Source organism: Pteropus vampyrus, unplaced genomic scaffold (assembly GCF_000151845.1).
Source record: "Pteropus vampyrus isolate Shadow unplaced genomic scaffold, Pvam_2.0 Scaffold128, whole genome shotgun sequence".
In the NCBI taxonomy this organism is placed as follows: domain Eukaryota; kingdom Metazoa; phylum Chordata; class Mammalia; order Chiroptera; family Pteropodidae; genus Pteropus; species Pteropus vampyrus.
In genome coordinates, this window is record NW_011888909.1 from 5,251,100 (window position 1) to 5,277,631 (window position 26,532).

The 26,532-nt window shown below is 37.5% G+C and overlaps 1 protein-coding gene across 1 annotated transcript; it reads right to left on the reverse strand.

Moving 5' to 3' along the window:
- Positions 1–559: 559 nt before the first annotated feature.
- NIPSNAP2 (nipsnap homolog 2) lies at positions 560–26,532 on the reverse strand. Its single transcript, XM_023534635.1, has 8 exons — positions 26,411–26,532; positions 25,945–26,084; positions 22,813–22,907; positions 21,459–21,599; positions 20,521–20,552; positions 9,000–9,094; positions 5,139–5,222; positions 560–1,690 (listed from the first exon to the last, which is right to left on the reverse strand). Exons 1-8 carry the CDS (start codon positions 26,530–26,532, stop codon positions 1,626–1,628), a joined length of 774 nt encoding a protein of 257 aa, XP_023390403.1. The 3' UTR covers positions 560–1,625.

The window sequence follows — 26,532 nt, forward strand, 5'->3', positions numbered from 1 at the left end:
ACCATGTTGCTAAATTAATGATGTTTTCAGATCTCATATAATCCAACCTCGCAGCAGCATTTGACACAAGTGATCTTACCCTTGATTAATTTTCTTCACTTGGGTTTTAAGATATCCCACTTTCTTGAGTTTCTTCCTATTTCCCTGGTGGTTTTCACTCTCCTTTCTTGGTTTCTCCATACCTATAGCTTCCCACAGCATCAAGAAGAGTCAGTTACAGAAATTCAGAGGTGAAGTAATCTTAAAGGTTATGGGATTCGATCTCCCCATTTTATAGATTAAGGCACTCAAACCCAAAGAGGATAAGTACTTTGTCAAGGAATGGAGCCTGGACTTGAAAGAGTTGCTTCTTCTGCTGGCAGCCTCAACTCCCAAACACCATGACACTATGCACTGGTACACTAATGCCCATTCCCCATAACACTCTATCTAATGGCCAAAGGGAGAGGCTGATGAGCTTATTTATGTTTTATATATGCACACTGAACTGGGACAAGCTAGTTTTCAAGAGCGACAGAGCCATTCTCAGCGTAAGTTCATAAAAAAGACTGCGAACACGTAATATGTGAAAATTAGGATTTTATTGACTTTTCTGTGTCTTCGAGAAAATCATTCACATGTAAAATTTGACATTTTATGTGATATTTATTCATACTTTTACACATAAATTATTTGGGGGTCAGACATAATTTTTCATTTCAACAGGACTTTTACGTGATTACAGTCACAAATTCGGCACACTATATTAAAAAGACTAAATCAAACAGAGCTAGACAAAGTATGCAGCTTTATACCAATTTAAATCTCAACATGCACCACTCCTCATACATGATTGTGGAAGTGTGAGTTTACCAGACTATTAACTACAGAACACCTGCAGTCATGAATGACTGCAAAATATTAACACCTTTTTCTAGTGTTTCTCATATTGTTATAAATATTACAAATAAAAATCAATGCTATTCAGGGTGTTCATTTCAATGTCACATATAGAGGTTCAAGCCATTTTTCTCCTCTCATATAGACATTACAACACACTATGTGAAGGCTGAATTTCTGATTAAATATATCTTGGCAGCCACTACCAACTTAGTAATGACATGTTGTTTATTCAACTTATTGAAAATGATAGTGAATTAAAACATTCAGGTACTGAGTACACTCATAATGTGTTCTTAGTCTGAGGCTCAAAAAAACTGCTAGAGAAACATGACAAAATTTGTATTTCTTCCTTATACAAGAAATTTGTCTAAAAATCTATAATTATAAAACAGATTTTCTTTTTATAAAGAAATGGCTAACTTTTTTTTCATGGGTTCTTATTTAAAGCTGATTCAAATTTTAATCTGAGCCCATTTTTCCCAGAGAGTGGGGAGAGGTGGTTCAGTATTATAAGGTATATTCAACACAGGGATGTTTCAAGAGAACTATAGAGCACTGTTACAATCAATCAAACTATAATTGTTTCCTTTCTTGCAATTATGTAAGTTTCAAAGAAAAGAGGTCTCATAAGCTATATACAGCAGTTTACATTTCAGTGTTTTTCACTTGATATATAATTAAAATTAATTTATGACAAATACTTGTCACATAAATTTATGTAGGCACATTTAAACTCTGTAGCTTTATTGGAGGGGCGAGGTCTTCAATGGGATCATGATTCTGGATTCCATTTCCTGAATAAGTGGAACTGAAAACAAGATCAAGATTACTGTGCTTGTTTTTTTCAAACCAGAATATGGTAAATATATACTAACAAATAAGTTGCTGAGACTGTTCAGAAGTTGTGCTGCTTGAAATCACAGAACAGGATATTGGAAAATTACTGGACTGACCTCAGAGGCAGAAACACACAAGCTAGTGGGAAATCAGCTAGAATCCTTTACCTTTAAGATGTTATTAAAATTAAAACAAATTGTCTGAGGGGAAAAAAATGATGTAGACAATAGAGGCTCTGTTCTTCCCTCTGGCGACCAAATCAAAGCTGCGATGGAAACAAGGAACAAGAGCAAGGAAAAATCACCTGGGATCTTGATGAACAAGCCATACAACTAGGGAGAAATCCAAGAAATCATGCTGCAACGGCAGAAGGTAGGATGGGGCGAGGACGTGGTGCTGCCTGGTCTCGAGCAGCTGAGTGAGACAGAGGCTGCGGCAGCGGCAGACGCCTCTTAAAGGGGTTGCGTCTATGAGCGGATTTTCGCTGCGACAGATTTTTGCTCTGAGCACCAGTGCCTATTTGGCTGCGTGCAGGAGGCACCAGGGACTTACAGGGAGACACTGTTGGAGTGAGGGCCTAGGCAAGACTCTTTCTGTAGAGAAGTACTGGCAGTATCCACTGTTCCTTGTTGAGCCCTCCTCACTCCCAGTGTGCCATAGCTCTGATGTCATCAAACTGGATAACAGAGGTCGCTCCGCCCAGAGGATTCCCTGAAAACTAGCCTCCTGCAACTCGTGGCCCCACCCAAGTCACACCCAGGTTTATCCTCAGTGAGTCAGGTGCTCCTTGCTGAGCAGCGCCTAGACTCACGCTGGAGGCAGCTGGACTCGGTTTCTGGTGTGGCCTTTTGAGGCAACTGCAAGCACAGCATCTGTGGATTGCTTGTTGAATCTTAACAAGTGGCCTTGGAGGGGCAGAGGCTTGGGCTAAATTTGACCTGCAGCTGAACCCCTTTCAGACTGTGCCAGTGGACACCTGCTTCACAAATCTACACTAATAAGACTGGGAGACGTAGGAGCTTTACTTAGTACATAGAAACAGACACAGAAAGGCAGCCAAAATGAAAAGACAAAGAAGCAGAAACCACATGAGAGAACAGAACAGAGATCCAGATATCATGGAGTTAAGTAATCTAACAGATGCAGAGTTCAAAACACTGGTTATAAAGATGCTTAATGAACTTTGAGACGTGTAGACAAATTCAGTGAGAACTTCAACAAAGAGATAAAAAACATAAAAATGGAAATGGAACCAGTCAGAAATGAAGAACACATTATCTGAGCTGAGAAGTATATTAAATGGAATAAACAAAGGAATAAAAGTGAATAAAGAAAAGGATCAAATGCCCTATCTAGAGGATGGGAAAGCCAAGGACCCGCAATCAGAATGGCAAGAAAAAAGATGCCAAGACAATAAAAATAATTTAAGGAGCATATGGGACACTATTGAGGGTCCAAATATCCGTCTGATTGGCGTAACTGAAGAAAATCAAGATGTTGAACAGCTGTTTGAAGAAATAATAATGGAAAACTTACCTAACATGGTGAAGGAAATGGACATAAAACCCCAGGAAGCTCAGAGAATTCCAAAAAACAAGGATCTAAAGAGGCCTACATCAAGACACATCATAATTAAAATGCCAAAGGTTAAATACAAAGAAAGAATATTAAAAGCAGGAAGAGAAAACCAGTTACCTATAAGAGAGCACCCATAAGACTGGCTACTTATTTCTCAAAAGAAACTTCGCAGGACAGAAGGTCTTGGCACAAAATATTCAAAGTGATGAAGATCCAGGATCTACAACCAAGAATATTTATCCAGCAAAGCTATCATTTAGAGTTGAAGGACAGACAAAATGCTTCTCAGACAAAAATAAACAAAAGGAATTTATCACCACCAAGCTAGTATTACAGGAAATGTTGGAGGGAATTCTTTAAGAAGAAAAAAACATGTATCAAAAACAGGAATAAAGAATGGTAACAACTACTTTTCTATCAATAAGTACCTCAAATGGAAAAGAATTAAGTGTTCTAACTAAAAGAAAAAGTGGATGAATGGAAAGGAAAACAAGACCCCTATATGTCGCCTATAAGAGACTTCAGATTAAAAGACACACAGACTAAAAGGAAGGAAATGGAAAAAGATATTGCTTTGATGGACCTAGAAGGTATTTAAGTCAGACATAAACACTATATGATTTCACTTATATGCGGAATCTGAGGAATAAAAAGAACAAAGTAATCAAAAATAGACACAATTATAGTGGATGATTTGGTGATGGTCAGAGGGGAGGGGGTTGGAAGAATGGGATGAAGGGTTAAAGAAGTACAAATTAGTAGCTGAAGGATGGTCACGGGGATGGTGAGCACGGCATAGGGAATGCAGTTAGCATTAACAGGTTGAGTAGGTGGAGGGTCAGGGGAGGGAGGGAGCAATTGGGGAGATTGTTTTATGAACTATGTAGATATCTAACCCATGTACTGTATACTTGAAACTAATTAAAATAAATTTTTAAAAATTGCAAGTAAAAAAACAGATTCTGTCTGGAGATGTGTTTTATAGGAAATTAAGAAAACCCATATTATGAGAAAAATGGTGTTTTCCTGAAAAGTTCTTTGAACTAAAATAAAATTCATATAAAACCAAGTAATACTGCATTTGACAGTACCCTACAAAGGAACAGATACACTGTATACTTATAAAACTCACTGTTGAGTAAAATATGCTTCTGGGAACCGATGAAAGTATAACAATAAGCAGTAAAGTCACATATAATTATGTGATACTTTTAAATTAAAATATATGTTTTCTAGAACAAATTATTCTTTGATTTTCTTGGTAGTACATGGGCTTAAATGTACTTGACATGCAGCATGGTTGGTACTTATACCAGTATTGGTATCGCTGGTTGTTCAGCCCAACCGTTCTCTTATAAAAATAAAGCAACCATGATTTCATAGAATACATGTATGTGGGTGAACCCACATACATGTATAGGTATATAAGTAAATACCAAATTAATTTTCAAAATTTCTTTTTACCTGCTGTATTAAATTAACTGCTGTATTAATGTTTTGTTAATGAACAATTTTGAGAAAGGGAAAGCTTAGAAAAAATTTGTTATACATTTTCAGAAAATGTAGACGTGTAGAAAATTAATGATGTAAAATTAACAGCATACAAAGGTCTGAAAACTGTACCAGAAAACATACATTCATGAAAAGAATACTCTTCTTTATTGAAAAAAAGTCACGTAACTATTAAAGAAAAATTTGACTCTCTCTCCTTCCCCCAACTTTATAATTCACTGTCTAGAGCAACATGCTATTTTTAAAAAAAATACATATTAGCTTTAAGGGGCGAGGTCATAAAACAGTAAGATGAGAGATTAAATAGTTTATGCCTGTTAAAATATTACCTGTATAATATACCAATTCTTCCCAGCCATGTTTATGCCATGCTGCATTCCGTATATCTTCTCTCGTCTGAAGATCCTTGTAAGCTAAAAATAACCACAGAAGAAACAACTTAAACCAAACATGATACTCTACATTCTACTTACATTCATTAAGTATTGATTCAGTTCAGCTAGTTTTCTCAAAGAGACTACCTTGGAAATTTAGTACTAAGCTGGGATAATTGTGAACAAGTAAAAGCAAGGTCGATCCCTGCTGAGTACTGTGGTATCCTCAAGAACAGAATTCACAAGGAGAACAGAGAAGAGACTGGGAAAGCTGCCTGGAAGGTGTGATTTGACCAGGTGGGTCTTGAAGGTTGAAAACGATGTCATCAATATACAGAAATAGAAGAGAAAGGTGCTCCAGATGGTGGGTAGAGCACGGTCAAAGGCATCAGAGGTGCCATGTGGTAGAATTCAGACATCTCATTTGGGTGCCTTGGTTTCTGAATCCCAACCTGGGCAAGATCCTTCCAACTACTCACGAGGGAAATGCCTCCTAGGCATCCCGACAGTGCCAGTGTTGGTCTCAGTCAAGACTAAAAGATCACTCAGGGTTCCCCCGCTCAGTTCTACTTTTTGTTTTGGGACACATTTTCGTTTTGGGGCTTCCTTCCCTTATGAGAGGATCTACTCTTGTAGGCCTAGGAATTTAACCATCTAAAGACAAAATTTCCCTTTATTAGTAATAGACTATAAGTTTATTACATAAAGTTTTGAAGATGCTGATAAGTAGAAGGAAAAAGAAATCTTTTACCTCTTAGCACATGGAGAAAAACGCTTTTAACATTCATGTGACAAGAAGCAGTGTTCTCACTGAGGTCAGGCACATGACTAGTGCACTGTGATGAGCTATCCCTTCCAGGGAATACAGGTTGGGCAGGCCTTTTTGTTTTAATTTAAAAAATTTTTATTGTAAAATATGCATAATATAAAATTTACTATTATAACCATTTTAAAATGTACAAATTCAGTGGCATTAAGTATATTCACACTGTACCACCATCATTACCATCCATCTCTAAAACCTTGTCATCATCCCAAATTAAAACTCTGAATCCACTAAACAATAACGTCCCATTCTCCGCCCCCACCCCTCCGCAGCCCCCAGTAACCTCTATTCTACATTTTGTCTCTATGAATTTGCCTATTTTAGGTAACTTATGTAAGTGGAATCATACAATGTCTTTTTGTGTCTGGCTTATTTCACCTAGCATAATGTTCTCAAGGTTCATCCATGTTGCATGTAGCATGTACTGAAATTTCATTCCTTTTTATGGTAGATTAACATTCTGTTGTATGTATATACTATGTTATATATATCCGTTCATCCATCAATGGACATTTGGGTTTGAGGAAGCTTTAAAATATGGCAGGCACTTGAGTATGTTCATATACTGAGGGAAGGAGGCCCCAGGTAGGGTGGTGGTAGAGGAAATGGGTGAAGCCAAACCCTGAGGAGGGTAGAGGAGGGACGGCATCGAGTGCTTTGAAGCCAGACACACCGAGGTCTGAGCCTGGCTCAGATACGAAATAGCTATGGGTTGTTTGACTTATTACCATCTATGAATCACAGGTATCTCAATTGTGGTAGGTGGTTCTAAGGAGTAAAGGAATGATGAGTAGAATAACCAATACACTAGGGTGCTTGATAAATGGTTCTCTTTCTCAAAAAATATGAAAAAATGGGAGTTGGTATTAGAGGCAGGAAATTCAGAATTCATCTCTGCAGATCTCAATACTTTTTCTATACAGTAGAAAGTGAAGAGTGAACATTTGGGACAATGACTAGGGATAACAAAGGTAGGTAGAGAAGGGCACTGCCTAAGAAAAGAGAGTGGCTATTTTTGGATGCTAAAGCACAGCGCTGTTCCTGGCTTCTGCATCTGGGCATGGAGGAGGACCTTGGTGGACTACTCCTCATCTTGCTGTTGTTCTGGGAAGCGAGTCCTCCCCAGAGGGTGGAGATAAGGGCTCTGCCCTGTGCTTGCCACAGCCTTTGTCAGAGCTTTGCCATTCATGTTCTGGTGCCTGCCTGTTTGCAATTCCACCTCCTTCACCTAGGAGTCTCTATCCAGACATGCTGAAAGGCACTGATGTGAACAGAGTGTGTGCATGGCGTGACCTCTGCCAGGGAACGAAAGCACATGGTGATCCTGACCCATCAAGTCCCTGTGCTCACTCTCGTACTTCATGTACGGAATATGAATGGGAGGATGTGCAGGAGCCACCCTCAAAGGCCACTCCAGCATCAGAGGAAGGAAAGGAAGGGGGAGAGGTGTGACTTTTCAGTTTATATTCTGTGGACAAAACATATACTCTCTAAAAATTAAAAATTACTTCACCCCTACCTCAAACTCATAAAGGTTAAATTCAATTTAATATAACTGTAAAAGGCAGGGACACAGAACACATTTCTTAAAGAGTTGTTTTCAAATTGACAGCTCTGATACTTATGAGGTTAAATGTCAGCTAGCGAAAAACCCTAGGACAATGCTGCCCCTGACATTTTGTGGAGCTGAGGGTTATTTGTGGCATCTACATTTTGGTACAGGGTTTTTAATCTCTTAAATGCCAGGGAAGCCCTTTGTGTGTAGCTGAGATGAGCACCTGGTCGAGACAATGACTGGTGAGAGCGAGGGTCTTCTCCCTACACCTTGAACGTTGGGCGAGCTGTTCCAGCAACACAATGTAAATACTACTTTTCTTGTGTCAACTTATTCAGACTTAGGTCCCTGGCAGATAGTCTACTATTCAGCTGGTCTGAGCTATTCGTAGTTTTTTGAACACTGATAATTTCCCATGTTTCCATCACTGTTCCAGCCTTTCCTTCCCACCTTTACTTGTCAATCCCACCCAGATCCTGAAGTCTAGCTAATATTCCACCTTTTATTGATTATTTCCTAATACGGGTGACTTGATATACCTTTAAGTGTTAGGAGTACCCTGAATATAACTTCCTGTGTTACTGATAACACACTGCCTTGTGGCATGTCATTCATGTTTGCTTTATTCCTCATTAGACAGGTCACCTTATCTTTATAAGCCTGACACACTAACACACCAGGCTGACAGGGAATGGCACTTGGTAGGACCAAACAGGTCAAATGAACACCTTAGTTAATTGATATGGTCTGGAAATAAGTTATGCTTTTCATTTTTTTAATATCCATTTACAAATGTGCCCAGAATGTTCTGGCAGTATTTATACCAAGCTTTTAATGAGACCCAGTTCCTATTCTAGCAGGGAGAAACACAAATAGCCACAGCTGTGACAACTTGGTTCAGGAGGAGAGTGACATTCACTTCTGGGGGTGGGGGGCGGGTGCGAATATCTGAGTCAGGTTTGAAAGACACCAAAGATGGAAAAGGCAAAAGGAGAAGGGCCTCTGGGACCATGGAACCAGACCCAAAGCAGGCAGTGAGTTTGCATCCGGGAACTGTCTCTCAGGGTAAATGCAAGACTGTCTCTGAGGGAGCAGTGGTAAGTGTCTAAAAAGGGAGGTTAGGACGACTCTGTAAAAGACACTTAGTCACTTTATCATCTTCCTTCTCCCCTGGTCACTCATTTCACCATGATCACCGCTTGGATGATCAGCTTACCAAAATGCCACGAGTCTATGGACACTTCTGCTGTTGACCTCTTGTTCTAGATAGCCAGTACTTACCTTTATCTGTGACGTTTGAATCTGCTACAGTGTTTAAGATTACTGACTTGAGATAGTGTTTAAGATTCTGACTTGAGATATACTTTACTGTATAACTTATTTAGTGATGAACTATGAAATCCCAGTAACACAAAAATGAAGGAAGAAAAAATACCCCAAAGATGATGCACCATATATAACTGCCCAATCTGAGAGAAGAATCCTCCAACAGCTTCATTATTGTCCTGTCTGAAGCGAACTGCACGAGCCCTGCAGGAAAAAAAACAATGTTCAGATATAGAATTAGGTATATTAAAAAGAATCAGGAAATATCCTCTATATTCTGAACAAGGTTTTCAAAATAAAGACTAATTGTTATTTAATTATAAGCAATAAAATTATTTTAATGTAAAATGTAAATGTACCTTTCTGTAGCTAAACTAGTCACTTCTGTGAGCAGCTGACAGTAATTAATGGCTATTAAAATAAAAATGTGAGGATACATGGTTGCACTGCTGATTCTTCACATTTAGAAAATTGGCAGAGGACAGGACCAATACCCTTGGTTCTAAGAACTGCTTCTCCAAGAATACATGAGAGAAAGTAAGGGAAACGTGGGTATGAGAACACCCAAAATGTCACAGGGAGACAGGGAGCACCCCTCTAGATAGTGAACTCTGAGAAACATGCAAGCTCTCTGATCTATAATGGGGATTTTGCAACATCTTGGAAAGCATATAGAAAATCCATTAAAGTGGACCTTCCTGGCAATGTGTCATCACTATCATCACTATCAAAACTGTATCTGCCTCATTTTTTTCTTATTAGAGCAAACCATTAGGAAAATGAATACCAAATAGCATTCATTATGTACAATGTGTGGAGGAAAGTGTGTATACATGTTGTATCTGTGTATAACATGAAATTGTTAACATGGTTAAGAACTGGTATTTGTCTTAAATTTTCCTTAAGATTTCTTGCTGCAAAAGTTATCAGCTCTTTAACTAAAGCACTGTCTTTCATATTTGTTCTAGGTACTTTATTTTTTATATTTAATGATGCATGGAAAATCCTAAAAAATGTTTTAAAAATGTATTTATTTTTCTGAAAGCAGTTTTCTAGAATCTAAATTGAAAATGTTTATATCAACACTACCCAGGCTTTGGCCTGAAATCTCAGTCACATCAGGTTCCCAAAGTTGACAGGACTGGGAAGATGGATTCATTCTAATTCATTTTAAAGAGGTGGAGGCTTATGAACAAGCATACCAACTTACTAACATTTACAGTGAGAAATATAACTCTCTAGGGACAAAGACACTTGAGTTGGCTTGACCAGTGTATTCTCTTCCTGGAGGCAAACTTCACAGCAACTGAATTAGAACATCTCAAAGGGGCAGCGGGTAGCGGGGTGGTGGCGGGGAGTGTCGGCAGTGGGATATGGAATGAGAACAAGGACAACCTGTGGTGGGAGTGATGAAGCCAATTTCCTTAAGATTATTTTGTACACCATGCTTTCAACTTCACGAGGGTGACCTAAGATTTCAGGTTTTTTTCTGGTGAAGGAGGGATCTCTTGCTAGTGCCTTACCCCTAAATGATATTATATTCGTTAACCTTTACATTTAGAATTAAGTGTTCAATATATTCACAAAAATTACAAATCTGGTTGGTAAATTATTGAAATTAAGCAAATCACATTAATGTGCATTCTAACTCTACTCAGGAGAAAAAAACTCATTTATAATGATAAAAATCCAGGATTATTCGTTTCATTCTGAATTTTATTAATTCAGTTAAGTAGGCAAAGAAAACATACTTGCCTTAGCCTGGTAATAATCAGAAGCATGTACTGAAGAGGAGATCACCATCTTAAAATAGTTACCTATGTGCCAAAATATAAATTGAATGCTGAACTGGCTTTATAAATAACTTAAAAAATAATTTAAGAATAACCTCAATACTCCCTCATGGATTCCATGGTAGTCAAGTTTTAATTAGTAACATGCAAAAATAGAACTACTGAGTGATCCTACTCTATGGACAACTAAATTATGACATATATAATCCCCCTTCCTTAAAAAAATCACTTAATAGTGGCTATAATAGTATATGAGGAAAAGCAGAGTTTGCTACCCTAAAATATGTTTTGGGACATTATTTGAAGCTAGTTATATTTAAAAATGAAGACGCAGGAAAAACCTTTGACCTTACCCCTAACTGCCTAAAAGAATTCAGGTAAAGGACTTGGTCCAGAAAGGGAGCTATCATCACAGATAACTATAGTGTAATATGAACTTACTGCAATCACCAGGAGGAACCTAGCAAGGCCCCTTTGATCAAAGTCCTTTGAAAGTCCCATTGTCCAAGATGCCCAGCAAACGTTTTCCATTTCCATGTGAATTGACTTCCTGCCCTTTGAAGTCCCAAACCACAACTTTCCCCTTTTCCTTGGCTTAAGATGGCACAGAAGCCTTAACAGCCAGATCCAAGAGTCTCACATTCTTATGGAAGCCCCATATGTATATACATAATAAGTTTGGTCATTTCCTCCTGCTAATTTGTTACATGTTAATTTGATTACTAGTCTGACCAGAACTGAAAAGGGTAGGAGAAAAACAATTTGTCTTCCCTCATATATACAAATGTCTATTTCTTAATTTTCAAATTAAAAGAAATTCTAACTTGCATAGTTTAGCCTTTGATGGCCTAAGAAAAGATTCATTAGAAATAAAGATTACAGAACCATTTTTGGAGCTATAAGAGATCTTGCAAATTATTTAGTCCAATGCAAGAAATTTCGTAACTGAAAAAAGGAGAACATAGATAAGTTGAAAGTAAGTAAAAGTCACAGATTCTCACTTAAAGATAAAAAAACCAAGGGTTAATAGCTGACCGATGGACAATAATCTATGCTTGTACTCCTTTTAATTATTGAGGTTTTATATTATTATAGCTTCTGTTTGTCTTTTCTCTCATTACAATAGTCAGGGTTTCCAAAATCAACATAAAATTGTAAAAGTTGGTAGTATTTTTTTTAATGGTAATGACCACGTTTCTGCTGTTTCACCATTAAGTGTAATGTAGTTGTTAAAATAGAGGTGATGGAGTTTTATCATTTAAACCAGGGCCAGCAAACTATAGCCTTGAGACTAAATCCCACCCTCTACAGCTCATTTTTATGGCCCAAGGACTAGAAATGTTTTTTACATTTCTAAAGGCTTGAAAAAAAAATCACATGAAAATTATGAAATTCAAATTTCAGCATCCATAAAGTTTTGTTGGAACATAGTCACACTTGTTTATAAATTGCCCATGGTTGCTTTCGCACTAAAATAGCAGTTAAGTAACTGACACCACACAGCAGGGTCCATAAAACCTATAGCATTTACTATCTGGTCCTTTACAGCAGGGGTCCTCAACTCCCCAGGCTGCAGACTTATATGGTACTCATGTGGCCTTTTAGGAACCTGGTTGCACAGCAGGAGGTGAACAGCGAGCTTCCGAGTGCTAGCATCACCACCTCAGCTCCATTTCAGAGCATCAGGCATTTGATTCTCAGAGGAGCACTGGTCCCTGGTGCCAAAAAGGCTGGAGACCACTGCTTTATAGAAAGGTTTGCCAACCCCTGATTTAGACAAAATAGTCCCTATTTCTAATTTTAAGGTGTTTTTTTCAAATCAGGAATCAACATCTCTAATAAAACTGGTGTCAAATATTACCAAATGCCTTCTGAACATGCATTAAGATGGTTTTTAGTTTTTCTTTTAATTATGAAATATTTCAACCACTTTAATTACCTAGATTTTTAAAACATTAACACTTTACATTTTATTGTTTGTTTCAGATCTTTTAAAAAAGATGTGACTCCCTTTGCATTCTTCCTTAACCCGTTCCCCTTCACTCTTTCCCCATCAGTTACCTCATTTGAAGACAACAGTCTTCCTGTCCGTGGTTTTATATTTCTACTTCATATGTATGTACCCATGAACAATAATTATATTTTTATATAGCTCTTGTTAAATATCTTCTGTATATAACTCTTTTGGTACCTCTTTTAAAAAATTTATATAAAAGACATGTTGTACAGATTTTTAACTCTTTCACAACTTGGTATTTTCAAGATTTATCCATTAACAGGTACAGATCTGGTTTACTTTAACCGCTATATAAGATTCCACTGCGTGAATGAATATACTATAATCTTTTCCGCTAAGGCATACAGGTTGTTTACAATTTTGGCAACTACAACCTTTTATTTTTACATAACCACTAGTTTCTGCCATCCATTCAACATTTACTGACTATCGAGGTTGTGTGAGGCCTTGTAGATGGAACTAGAAATTGAAGATTCTGCTGGGGTGCAATAAATGCTCTAACAAAGGCATGGAAGTGACATGTTAAGGATACAGAGAATGTTTGTTGGGCCCCTAATTCTGGCCTTATGTTATGTTAACCAATTTCCTAATTTTGAATCATCCTTGGATTTGTGTATAAATTTTCTTTAGTGAGGTCATTAGCAGATTTATTGAGGTGTATTTTATGTGTCATAAAATTCACTTAAGTGTACAATTTCATGCTTTTTAAGTAAATACACAGACTTGTGCAACCATTACAATCCAACTGTGCTAAAAGATGCCTTGTGTCCATCTGCAATCATTTTTTTCCCCACCCCTAACACTAGTTAATCACTAACTTTTCTGACTCTATAGATTTGCCTTTTCTGGACATTTCATACAAATGGAATCAGAGAATATGTGCTCCTTTGTATTGGACTCTTTCATATAGCATGTTTTTGACGTTCATCTACATGTGTGTATCAGCAGTTCATCCCTTTTTATTGCTAATAGCATTCTATTATATAGATATACCAAATTTCTTTATCCATTCATTTGTTGATAGGCGTTTGGTTTGTTTCCACTTTTTGGCTATTATGAAAAATACTATGATCACTGTGCATAAGTTTGTATGGATGTATGCTTCCATTTTCTTAGGTATATACCTAGGAGTACATAGTCATGACCTGGGTTATAGGGTAATTTCATGTTCAATATTTTGAGGAATTGCCATACAGTTTTCCAAAGTGGCTATACCAGTTTATATTCTTACTAGCACTGTATAAGGGTGCCAATTTATCCATGACCTCTCAACATGTTATTATCTATCTTTTTAGTTATAGCCATCATAGGGTATGAAGTAGTATCTCACTGTGGTTTTACTTTGCATTTCCATAATAACTAAGGATGTTGAGCACATTTTCATGTGCTTATTAGGTATTCATATATCTCTTTTGGTGAAATTTCTATTCAAATCCTCTGCCCATTAAAAAAAATTCTTATAATTTTATTTTTATTGTGGTAAAAAAACACATAACATTAAATTTACCTTAATCGTTTTCAACTGTACAGTTCATTAGTGCTGAATATATTCACCATGTCGTGTGAAAGATCTCAAGAACTTTTCATCTTGCAAAACTGAAACTTTATACCCATTACAAACCAACTCCTCTCCCTAGCCCCTGGACAACCACATTTTCACTTTGTTTCCGTAATTTTGACTATTTTAGATGATTTGTATTAGTAGAACCATTAAGTATTTGTCCATTGTGACTGGTTATTTCACTTAGCAGAATGTTCTCACGGTTCATTAATACTGTAGCATGTGGAAGGAGTTATTTTTTTCCCCCAGCTTTATAGAAATATAATAGACAGTTAGTTGCTTGTATTTACATTGTACAATTCAATGAGATTTTTTCAATTATAGTCGGCATACAGTACCATTTTCAGTAGTACAACCTAGTAATCAGAGATCCACATAACTTGCAAAGCGATCGCCCCACTAAATCTAGTACCCTTCTGCCCCTTATATATTACATTATCAACCATCTTTCCCATGCTACACTCTACATCTCCATGTCTATTTTGCAGCTATCCATTTGTACCTCTTAAATCTCTTTGTCTTTTCTTTCTGCCCCCCAATCCTCCATCTAGTAGCCCTCAAAATATTCTCTGTATCTATGAGTCTATTCCTGCTTTTGTTGTTGTTGATTTTGTTCTTTAGATTCTACATGTACATGAAATCATGCAATATTTGTCTTTCTCTATCCTTTCCATTTCATTCAGTGCAATACCCTCTAGGTCCATCAAGGTAATATCTTTTTCCATCCCCTTCCTTTTAGTCTGTGTGTATCTTTTAATCTGAGTGAGACTCTTATAGGCAGTATACGTAGGGGTCTTGTTCTCTTATCTGTTCAGCCATTCTATCTTTTCCATTTGAGGTACTTGTTGATAAGATTGTAGTTATTACCATTCTTTATTCCTGTTATTGATACACGTTTTTTCTTCTTAAAGAAGTCCCTCCAACATTTCCTGTAATACTGGCTTGGTGGTGATAAATTCCTTTAGCTTATTTTTGTCTGAGTAGCTCTTCGTCTGTCCTTTAACTCTAAATGATAGCTTTGCTGGATAAATATTCTTGGTTGTAGATCCTGGGTTTTCATCACTTTGAATATTTTGTGCCACGACCTTCTGTCCTGCAAAGTTTCTTTTGAGAAATCAGTTGCCATTCTTATGGGTGCTCCCTTGTAGGTAACTGCTTTTCTCCTGCTGCTTTTAATATTCTTTCTTTGTATTTAATCTTTGGCATTTTAATTATGATGTGTCTTGGTGTGGGCCTTTGGATTCCTCTTTCTTGGGACTCTCTGAGCTTCCTGGGGTTGTATGTCTATATCCTTCACCAGGTAAGGGAAGTCTTCCATCATTATTTCTTCAAATAGCTCTTCAACGTCTTGCTTTCCTTCAGGTACCCCAAGACACGAATGTTTTTACATTTAATAGTGTCCCATAGGATCCTTAAATTATTATTAGTCTTAGCTTTTTTCTTGCCATTCTGATTACGTGTTCTTGGCTTCCCCATCCTCTATATCAGTGGTTCAAACCTCTTCTTCATCCACTCTTTTTTCCCCATCTATTATACCCTTTATCTCAGATGTGTTTTTCATTTGACTGGTTCCCTTTTATAATTTCCATTTTTGTTTTTTTTTAATATCTTTGTTAAAGTTCTCAATGAATTCATCTACACCTCCCCTAAGTTCATTGAGCATCTTTATAACCAGTGTTTTGACTCCATTATTCCTGGATCTCTGTTCTGTTCTCTCACATGGTTTCTGCTTGTCTTCCCATTTTAATGGCCTTTCCACGTCTGTTTCTATGTACTAGCAAAGATCTTAAGTCTCCTAGTCTTATTAGCATGGCTTTATGTAGTAGGTGTCCATTGGCACAGTCCTGAGAGGGGTTCAGCTGCAGGTCAAGTTTAGCCCTCGCCTGTGCCACTCCAGGGTCACCTGTTAAGATTCAGCAAACAATCCACAGATACTGTGCTTATAGTTGCCTCAAGAAACCACACCAGAAACCAAGGCCAGCTCAGCAAGGAGCACCTGACTCGCCAAGGATACACCTGGATGTGGCTTGGGTATGACTGAGTTAGGGGAGGCAGAATTTCAGGGAATCCTCTGGGTGAAGCGACCTCTATTATTCAGTTTGATGACATCTCAGCTATGGAGGCACTGAGTCTGCACACCAGGATGAGGGAGGGCTCAACAGAGGAACAACGGATATCGCTGGCACTTCTGTCCAGGAAAGATCCTCACCTCTGGCCTTACTCTGACAACTCAGTGTCCCCCGTAAGTCCCTGGTGCCTCCGCAGAGCCAACTGGCGCTGGTGCTCAGAGCGAACAGGTCCATCATCATGAAAGTCTGCTTTTGGACGCAGCCCCTTTAAGAGGTGTCTGCAACTGCCAGCTCCTGCTGCCACAGCTTCTGTCCCACTCAGCTGCTTGGGATCTGGCAGCCTCGTGTTTTTGCCCCGTTCTACTTTCTACCACTGCAAGTTGATTAATTATTTCTCTCCCTAGTTATAGCTCTTCTGTTGATCTAGATCCCAGGGAATTTTCCTTGCTGTTTGCTCTGTGTTTCTGTCACAACTTTGATTTGGTCACAAGAGGGATGAACAAAGCCTCTATCATCTACGCAATTTTTTCCTTCCCTCTTAGAGGTTCCCTCATTTTGAAGGCTGCATAATATTCCATTACGTATATTTACATTTTCTTTAAAAAATTTTTTTTATACATTTTGAAATTTTTATTTATTATGGTTGGCATAAATATTATTTTAGTTTCAGGTGTACAACATAGTGATTAGACATCTATAATAACACACACAGTGATCTCCCTAATAAAACTAGTACCCCTAACACCATAGTTATTACAATATTACTGGCTATATTCCTTATGCTATACTTTATATTTCCATGACTATTTTGTATAAATTTGTACTTCTTAATCCCTTTCCCCTTTTTCATGCCTCAACTCCCCTCCCATCTACTAACCCTCCAAATGTTCTCTATGAGTTTTTTATTTTGTTCTTTAGAATCTACATGTATGTGAATTCATATGGCATTTGACTTTACCTAACTTACTCCACTCAGCACAATACCCTCTATGTCCTCATGAAAAGTCTTTTTCCATCCTTTTACTTTCAGTCTGTGTGTGTCTTTTAATTTGAAGTGAGTCTCCTGTAGGCAGCCTGTGTAAGTGTCTTGTTTATCCATTCAGCTACCCTGTTTTGATTGGAGCATTTAATTTTTTCATTTGAAGTATTTGATGATAAATATGTAGTTATTGCCATTCTTTATTCATATTTTTGATACATACTTTTTTCCATTTAAAGAAGTCCCTCCAACATTTCCTGTAATACTGGCTTGGTGGTGAACGCCTTCAGATTTTTCTTGTCTTGGAAGCTTTCTCTTTCCTTTGATTCTAAATGAGAGCTTTGCTGGGTAGCATAATCTTGGTTGTAAGTCCTGGGTTTTCATCACTTTGAATATTTTGTGTCAAATCTTTCTGACCTGTAAAGTTTCTGTTGAGAAATTGGCTGCCAGTTTTATGAGTGTTCCCTTGTCGGTAACTAATTGTTTATCTTGTGCTGCTTTCAAGATTGTTTTTGTATTTAACCATTGGCATTTTAATCATGATGTATGTTGGTGTGGGCCTCTTTGGGTTCATCTTGTTTAGGACTCTCTGAGCTTCCTGGGGTTGTCAATTTCCTTCACCAGGTTAGGGAAGTTTTCCATGATTATTTCTTGAACTAGGTTTTCAATTATTTGCTCTCTCTTTCCCTTCTGGTACCCCTACGATACATTTGATGTTGTCCCAGAGGCTCCTTAAGGCATTTTCATTTTTTTGGATTCTTTTTTCTTGTTGCTGTTCTAATTGGGTGTCCTCCACTACCCCATCCTCTATATCTCTGCTTTATTCACTCTATTGATTGCCTCTAATATACTCATCTCAGATATTGTATTCTTCATTTCTGACTATTTCCTGATAATGTTTTCCATCTCTGTTTTTATGTTTCCTATCTCTCTGAACTGTGCATCTGTTAGACTGTTTGTCTCCCTTTTTGTGAATTATTTTTCTGGAGCTTTGTTCTGTTCTTTCACGTGGGACATGTTTGTCTACCCATTTTGGCTGCTTCCCTGTGTCTGCTTCTATGTATTAGGTAGGGTTCCCAAGTCTCCCATAGTAGAATGACTTTTATAGGTGTCCTATGGGGCCCAGTGGCACAGTCCTGGTAGGAGTCCAGCTGAAGGCCAAGTTCAGCCACAGCTTGTGTACTTCCGGGTGCCACCTGGTAAGAGTCACCAAGCAATCCACAGATGGCTGCCACCCATGCTGTGCTCCTAGGTGCCTCAAGAGGCCAAACCAAAAACAGAGGCCGGCTGCTTCAAGTGTGGGGCTTTGGGATGCTCAGCAGGAGGAATAGAAAACGTTGAAGCCAGATGCTGCTTCTTTGGGGTTTGTGAGCTTTTGAGAAATTTTTGGAAAGCTCACAGAAAGAGCCAAGACAGGCCATTTGTATGTAATAAACCACTGGAAGAGGCTTGGGTGGGCCCACAAGGTGGAGAGGCAGAGTCTCGTGGAATCACCTGGGCAGAGTGACCTATGTTAGTTTGATGGCGACTCAGCTATGGTGCAGTGGCATCCACACACTGGGAATGGGGACAGCTCAACATATTTACAATGGATACTACCAGCACTTCTGTCTGGGAGAAAGCTGCCTCTCCAGCCCTCGCCCTGGAGCCTGACAACTCAGTGTCTCCCTTGTGTCCCTGGTGCTCCTCGAGCAGCTGCCCCAGTGCTGGAGCTCAGAGCAAGTAAGTCTGTCAGTAAGTCCAGGCATGGGCCCTTTAAGAGGAATGTCTATGACTCCTGCAGCCCTCCATCTCACTCAGCCACAACTTCTGCTGGTTCTCATAGCCAGAGGTTGTGGGGACTTCTCAATGCTGAAACCCTGGGCTAAGGAGCCCTGTGTGGGGCCAGGACCCCTCGTTCCTTAGGTCGGATAGGGGGATCTGCAGTCAAGATAACCCTCCTGATTCTCGACTGCCACATGCGGTTGTGGGACCAGGGCATTTTGCGTCTCCGCTCCTCCTACTGGACTGAGGTGTCCTGTTATTTTTGTTACTAGTTGTAGGGCTTCTGTTCAGCCATACCTCAGGCAACTCTGCATGCTGGCTGCTCTGTAGTTTTGTTACCATTTTGGTGTGGTCCCAAGAGGAGGTGTGTATAGCCTCTATCTTCTATGCCATCTTGACCAGTCTATCTTTACTACATTTTCTTCATTCATCTGTCGATAGACATTTGCATTGCTTCTACCTCTTGGCTACTATGAATAATGTCGCAATGAACGTTAAGTAGGGGAATATTTTTCTGAGATGCTGGTTTGAGTTCTTTTGTATATAAATCCAGAATTACAAGTTTTCAATTTTGAGAAATTCTATTTTATCAGTTATTTTCTTTTGTGGGTTGTGATTTTGGTGTTATATCTAAAAACTCTTGGCCTAACTCAAGTCACCAAGATTTTCTTCTATGTTTTCTTCTAAAAGTTTTATATTTAGTTCTTACATTTAGGTGTGCAATTCAATTCTATTCTATTGATCTGTATGCCAGTACCTTACTATCTTGATTACTCTAGCTTGATTACTCTAGCTGAAGTCAGTTCTGAAAAAGAGAAGCATGAGCCCTCCAACTTTGTGCTTACTTTTTCAAGTTTGCTTTACCTATTTTGGGTCCTCTGCATTTCCAAAGCTTGCTGGAATTCTGATTGGGATTGTACTGAATTTAAAGATCAGTTTGGGGAAAAACAGGTATTTTGCTACTCAAACTAAAAAGAAAAAAAAGTAGCAACTGTATCATTGCAGTGTTCTATTTATGTGACAAAAGCAATATTTCAGAACGATAATGTCAAAGAAGAATATGAAATAATCCCTTGCACACTGGGGTTATGTTTTAAGAAAAGCATCTTTATCTCTTAGATATACCAAAATATTTATGGATGAAATGGTATGTTGTCTGGGATTTACTTCCCAATAATTTGGGTTGAGGAAGTTAGACCTAAGCAAGATTGGCCATGTGTTGATAATTATTGAAGCTAAGTAATGAGTATAGAAGGCAGGGGACCTATGGTATTCTCTCTCTAGTTTTGTATATGTTTGAAAATTTTCATAATAAAAATGTCAAACGAAACAACAGTCTAGTATCAAACATGGCATTATCCCCAGATTTTATTCCTACAATTAACACTATGGCCTAATATAATCTATTAACACTACGTACAAACTCACCATTTGGTAATATACTCACCAGTAATTGCCCCATTCAATCATAGTTCCTGGCTGAAAAGAGATTTGGATTTTGATGTTAGTTCTTTTGTGAAGAAATATGGAATAGCAGTGTAAAAATATCAAATGACAAAACTAATTTAAAAATTAACTTTCAATAATGTGAGATGTAACAAATAAAAAATGTTATAAAAAATTATTCACTGTGTTCATACCAATCCCATAGTGGGAGCAATATTCTTTGGCTTCATATAAGAAGACAACATATACAGTAATAATCCAGTTATAGTTATCACAACCACAGGTACTCCCACCCCCGAGATATACTTAAGTCATGAATTAACTACTGGTACCCATTCAGATTTTATTGTGGAATTAAACAATTCAATTTAAGTAAACTTAGTAAGAACATTACTTTCCTTCTTCCAGGATTAACGGTGAGTGTAAACCACTAAGATCTACTGATATGTGTTCCTTTTAATAATGTTGCTATCTGGGACTTTCTTTCTAGTGGTCACTAGTGGGTAAACATCTGGAAAGTCTTAGAAAATATTATTTATTCCCTTTTAATCTTACAGTGCTGTACAATTTATTCAAGAGTTGCACATTTATTAGTTGTTCTAATTCAGTTATAACAGATGCTATATATTGTACGTAGTCCTGCATTTTAGGTCTTTCCTCTTAAGAACAGAAATACTACATGGAAAAATGTCGAATAATAAACATTATGTATAAGATTATAAAATATGAAAGAGCTTAGCAAAAGAGGAATGAGAAATTAAAAAGAAGATAAAAAGAGAAAATAAGAGGAGGACCACAGAGGAGAAAATAAGTCAATCAAAATATAATGCCAAAGAAATATTATAGAATATACACTCAACTTTTTTTGTCATCATTAAGGGGAGCTCATGCTTCTTCACAAAAGAATGAGAGACAGTTAACTCATATTTCAGTACTTACTCGGAGTTGGTAAGATCTGAGTTCATATATATTAGGTCCTGACCGTGGAACAGGTTCATTCCAGAAACTAAATTCTAATAACAGCTGATTCTTCCTGGAGAGAAGCATGTTGCTTCTTGACTTCCGGAATTGCACAAATTCCTTTGAGTGAAAAAATGTGCTCGTGAAATCTTCTAATATTTATACATACGCCCACTTTAGTAATATTTATGTTCCTACTTGGAATATTTATGTTCTTCCTATAATAGAATACTATTATAAATAAGGCCTCGTTGGCCTGAGACAATCCCAGGTTACTTCTTGACAAACTGACATGACTGTTTGCATTCCCTTTCACTCTCAAGTGTCCAGGTAGACAAACTACATGGTCATCCTTATTTTTTCAGTGACAATATAAACAAATTTAATTTCTTACTTTTTAAGTTTTTCCAGCAGTGTCAGCGTAATAGAGGTGGAGACTACAAAATATCAAATAATTGAAAAGCCATTTATATTTGACTGGGAAGTTATATAAAAGATTTTGTTTCCTAATAATGTATGGCTGTTAAATTTCTCTCCGCTAATGTGCACCTACTAGTGAAAAGGAGGGGGAGGATAGCAAAGTCAGCCCAAGGTAAAGAGTATGTGGTTGGCAGTTCCTGAAGGTGATATGTGTTAGCTAACCCTGGGCTGATTGTGTCTACCATGCTGACTTACCAATTTCAAAGTACCAGCTTATCAGTTTCAAAGTACAACTGCCTTTTACAATAAGAACAGTTATTTTCATAGTATCACAACTGGTTACTTAACACTTGAATACAACTTCAAGAGTCCAAATAATAAAATTTTTACTACAAAAAACTAACAGTTTACTAATGTTAAAAAGAAACTGATAACAGAATAGTCATTTAATAGTCATCTGTACTAACATCTACTATATCATTAATGTAAATAAGTAAACATTTTTCAAAATCATTACCTGATTTTCTCTGAGTTTACTCATGACCTCTGTGAGGGCGGGATAGCCTCCTTCATACCTCCAGAGGTGGACTAGAATATATTTTAAAAGATAACATACATTTAGAGTTTCATGATATTCTTACCTTGAAAATATTCTAGATATGTATAATGTTAACATAGTACAAAACTGTAATGTGTTGGCCTATGAGTTACACTATAAAGTTTCAATAAAGGATTCAAACATTAAAAACAACAAAAAAGTAGTTTTTGCAATGAATTACTGGAAAAATTAACCATAACACTAGACTGAAACTTGAAAATCTTTGATTATAAAAACAATAATTAAATATCATTTAAATTGTTACAGAAAAGGGTAAAGGAACAAGTGTTTATGTCAAAGACTTCTGCTTCCTACCAGCTTGATCCTGCTCGCCATACCACGTGTTCCAAGTCCCCACCAAAGTACAAGGGTAATGTTTATCTTCATGAATCTTTGGTAACACCTCTTGACTTAAAGAGAAGAAATAGCAACACTAATTAACCAACCAAAAAAATTATACCAGGTGGACAACACATGAGCAATAACAGGAAAAAGGCCATCTACTTTGTGTTCTTACAACTGATCTCAGAATACATTTATGATAAAATGACATGCAGAATTAACCTTTTAGCTGAATTCTGTTCTACTTTGATATCCCACTTATCAGAAGCTTAGGTTTCTGATACTTCCAACTATACAGAACATTCATAAGCAACTCAAATATAGTGATGAAAATGATAAGGAAGAGCCAAAGCTTCCAAGATTCCAAGAACGAGTCTACTATTTGCCATTCCAGAAAGAAAAGAAGTACTTAGGAGTGATGAGGTTTATAAAAGCTAAGTTATGCTGTTTTCAAAGATAGGAAGAATGAGGGAAATGGGACTAGCAGAAAAAGAATATGAAAAAAAATAAGAAAGGGAAGAAAAGAGAAGTGGCACAATCAGACAGAGGTAACCAGCAGAGAACAAGTTGGCTTAAGTAAGGAGGAAGAAGACAGCTAAAACACAACAGTTTGGAAGCAATCCCAACTCCAATAGTTACAAAGGGCATCAACATGACTGAAGACTCCAAATTAAAGAAACAACATAGGCATAAATTAGGTTCCATTCAATTTAACCAACTGAGGGGATTTGAGAGGTATCACATAATGCCACGTTGAACATACCACCCAGTTCATTATCATTTATTGTACAAAAGTAGAGGCAAAGCCATGACAGGTCAGATTTAATTTAACATAGGTGCCAGAGCTTGATTCCATGGAAACTTTCCTGTATTACAGATTCTAATTTACAGGGAAAAGCAAAGGGAAGAGACATAACTATGCCATATGAAAAGCTAAAGCCTGCATACTTTTTGAATAGAAAAATGATGAAAAAGTATAATACAGACTCAACAATGGATGCAAAAGGAAATCAAGGATCAGAAATAGAACCTGTTCAAATTATTTGCTGACAATGAGCAGTTATTAAGCTAGTGATCACCACCAGATGCTGGGGCACCAGGACTGGGTGTATATTAATCGTTAATAGAGAAAAATTCAGATTGGTCTTATGTCTAACTAAAAACCCATAAAAGTAAATGCCACCCTTCAACAAATACACATGGTGTGGTCATTGTACTGGATCATAAAGACTTATGTTCAGAACTAATAGGGAATTAATGGAAATCGGGGGTGGGGAAAGCATAATGTTAGAGAAATAGAAATGGGCTTCCTTTTGTCATATGAAATAAGCAAGGAGTAAACAACCCTGAATTGGAGCCAATGTGGAAAAAGAAAGCCTGCACAAATGACCCAGGTGGGGTCCAGGAAGGGGCCAAGGCCTGACAACAGGGCATAGTTTATTCACAAATACAAATTCATATATAGATTTGTAGCCAGTCCTCTTTGTTGGGGTCCTACACCTGCTCTCAGAAGTCCTGGCCTTATATGAATGGAGGTTGTAAGGTAGGTAGTACCTGTACCCAGAGTGGATGGGTTGGGGAGAACCTCGTTATTGGGACCCATAAAAACCAGGCAGGAGTTAAGTCTTTATGTACTACAAACAGGGAGTTGCTCAAAGTTTCAGAGGACACTAAAAATAAAAAACATGATGGAGAAGATGGAGCTCGATTAGATCAATTTAGCAAACTTAATGGATTGCGAGGTGGGGTGGAAGGATAGGTATAGCTATGAGCCCAGGAAGGAGTCAGAAAGGAGGCTACTTAGAAATGGGGCTGAAGAGGCTGAGAAAGGGAGATGGAGAAGGAAGCAAGCAAAGATAACCAAAATATGTGTCAAGTGAAGAATGCACAACCCTTAGTAACTAATCACAAGGAACTAAGGAAAGGGTTAAATAAAACCATGGTAAATAACAGGGAAGCTGGAAGAATGAGGTGATTCTATCTGTTGAGTCTGAAGGGGGAGCAAGACATCCAAACAGAAATAAAAATAGACTGAAATCTGAGACAGAAGATGAAGTAATAAAAACAGGGCAGGAGAGATAATCCAGGGAAACATCAGCATAGAGAACTAATTTCATTTTACAAGATTTAGAAATCAGCATCTGCTTTGTTTTCAGGCATTTTTTAATAAAGAGAACTGTGCTGCAGTAGGAAATTCTGTTGTTACATTTCACGAACCACCTCCAAAAATTAAACAGATTTTTGCTTCTGAAAATCATGTGCATTCTGGTGACAAATCATTTGCTTTTTTTCATGAAAGGAGCAGATATTAAAGGTAAAAAATGCCTTTTAATTATATTTGCTCAGAATTGATCATTAAAATAGTATTTGTATTAATTAAAAACTGATACACTTAATTTTCTCTTTAGTCTTAAAGTTTACAAATTCTGTAAGAGTAACTGATCTCAAATAAAGAAAATCTGCCAAAGAGACATGAATCTTGATGAATGGAAGATTTGGGAAGAAATGACAGCTACATTCAAATACACACAGGACTTTCAAGTAGCAGCTTAACTTAGAAGTAAAACTGGAAACAGTGGAGGGTCTAGGGACGCGAGTTTTAATCCTAACACTCAAACCTGTCCAGAGTTGGACTATGCGAATGTATTTAAGTATCAACTGTCAGGAAGGTCTGCAGAAAGGATTCAAGCACTGGATGAGCTGATGGACTAGACAGCCTTACAATGTTCCTTCCAAACTTAAGGGTCCAGTACAATTCTAAAGTTTGACAGTTTATATGATGACTTAGCTGTATGAGTGCTTAAAATCAAAATGCCCTCCTTGGTAATCCCACATTAGAGCTCAATGTAAGAGCCTCTGAACATTCAGCTTTAAGAAAAGGGAACAAAGATATCACTCTGTTATCAAGTGTTACCTAAACCAACAAATATTAAAATCATTATTTCTCCCCAAGTAAAGGATAGTTTGGTATACACACCAAATTTTGTTGTATGCGTCTAGGCATTCCGGTTTAACATTGTGAACTGAAACAAAAGAAAATTCAACGATAAACTTATGAACAAAGGAAAAAAAGTCAACTATGAAGATAGTAGACCTATCACTCACACTGTAATTTGTATAGACTGCTTGTTTCCTTTTTGGCTAGGAGATTAGAGTGAGCATCTTTTCTTGGATCAACTTTCCGGACAAATAAGGATTTTAACCAGCTGTCTTCTCGAGGTCTGTTATTGGAAGACGTCAATCTCCTATAGTATAACACACAAAAATTTGAGTCTCATCAGAGGTACAAAGATTTCAGTGTCTGTAGGTACTGTCACACAGTATACTGTTTTCATAAATTCATTAATCCATTCAGCAAACATGCTTTGAGCACCCATTCTAGGTACTGTTCTAGAATCTGGGATACCACAAAATGTCTGTTTTCCACTATGTACTCAAAAATAGCAGGAGCAAAGTGTAAAAGAACTAACTTGTGGTTCTCCTAACAGGGTTCTCATGTTTACTGTTACAATTTCCGCAATGTGTTTTTCCCTCCAGCAAAACAATTTTGACATAGAAAAAGAATATATACTTTGGAAACCTCGAGTAGCCAAATTCATAGAGAAAGATAGTAAGGTGCTTGCAGGGGCTGAGGGGAGGGGAGAAAGGGTACAGTTTCACACTGGGAAGATGAAAAGTTTCTAGATAAACCAT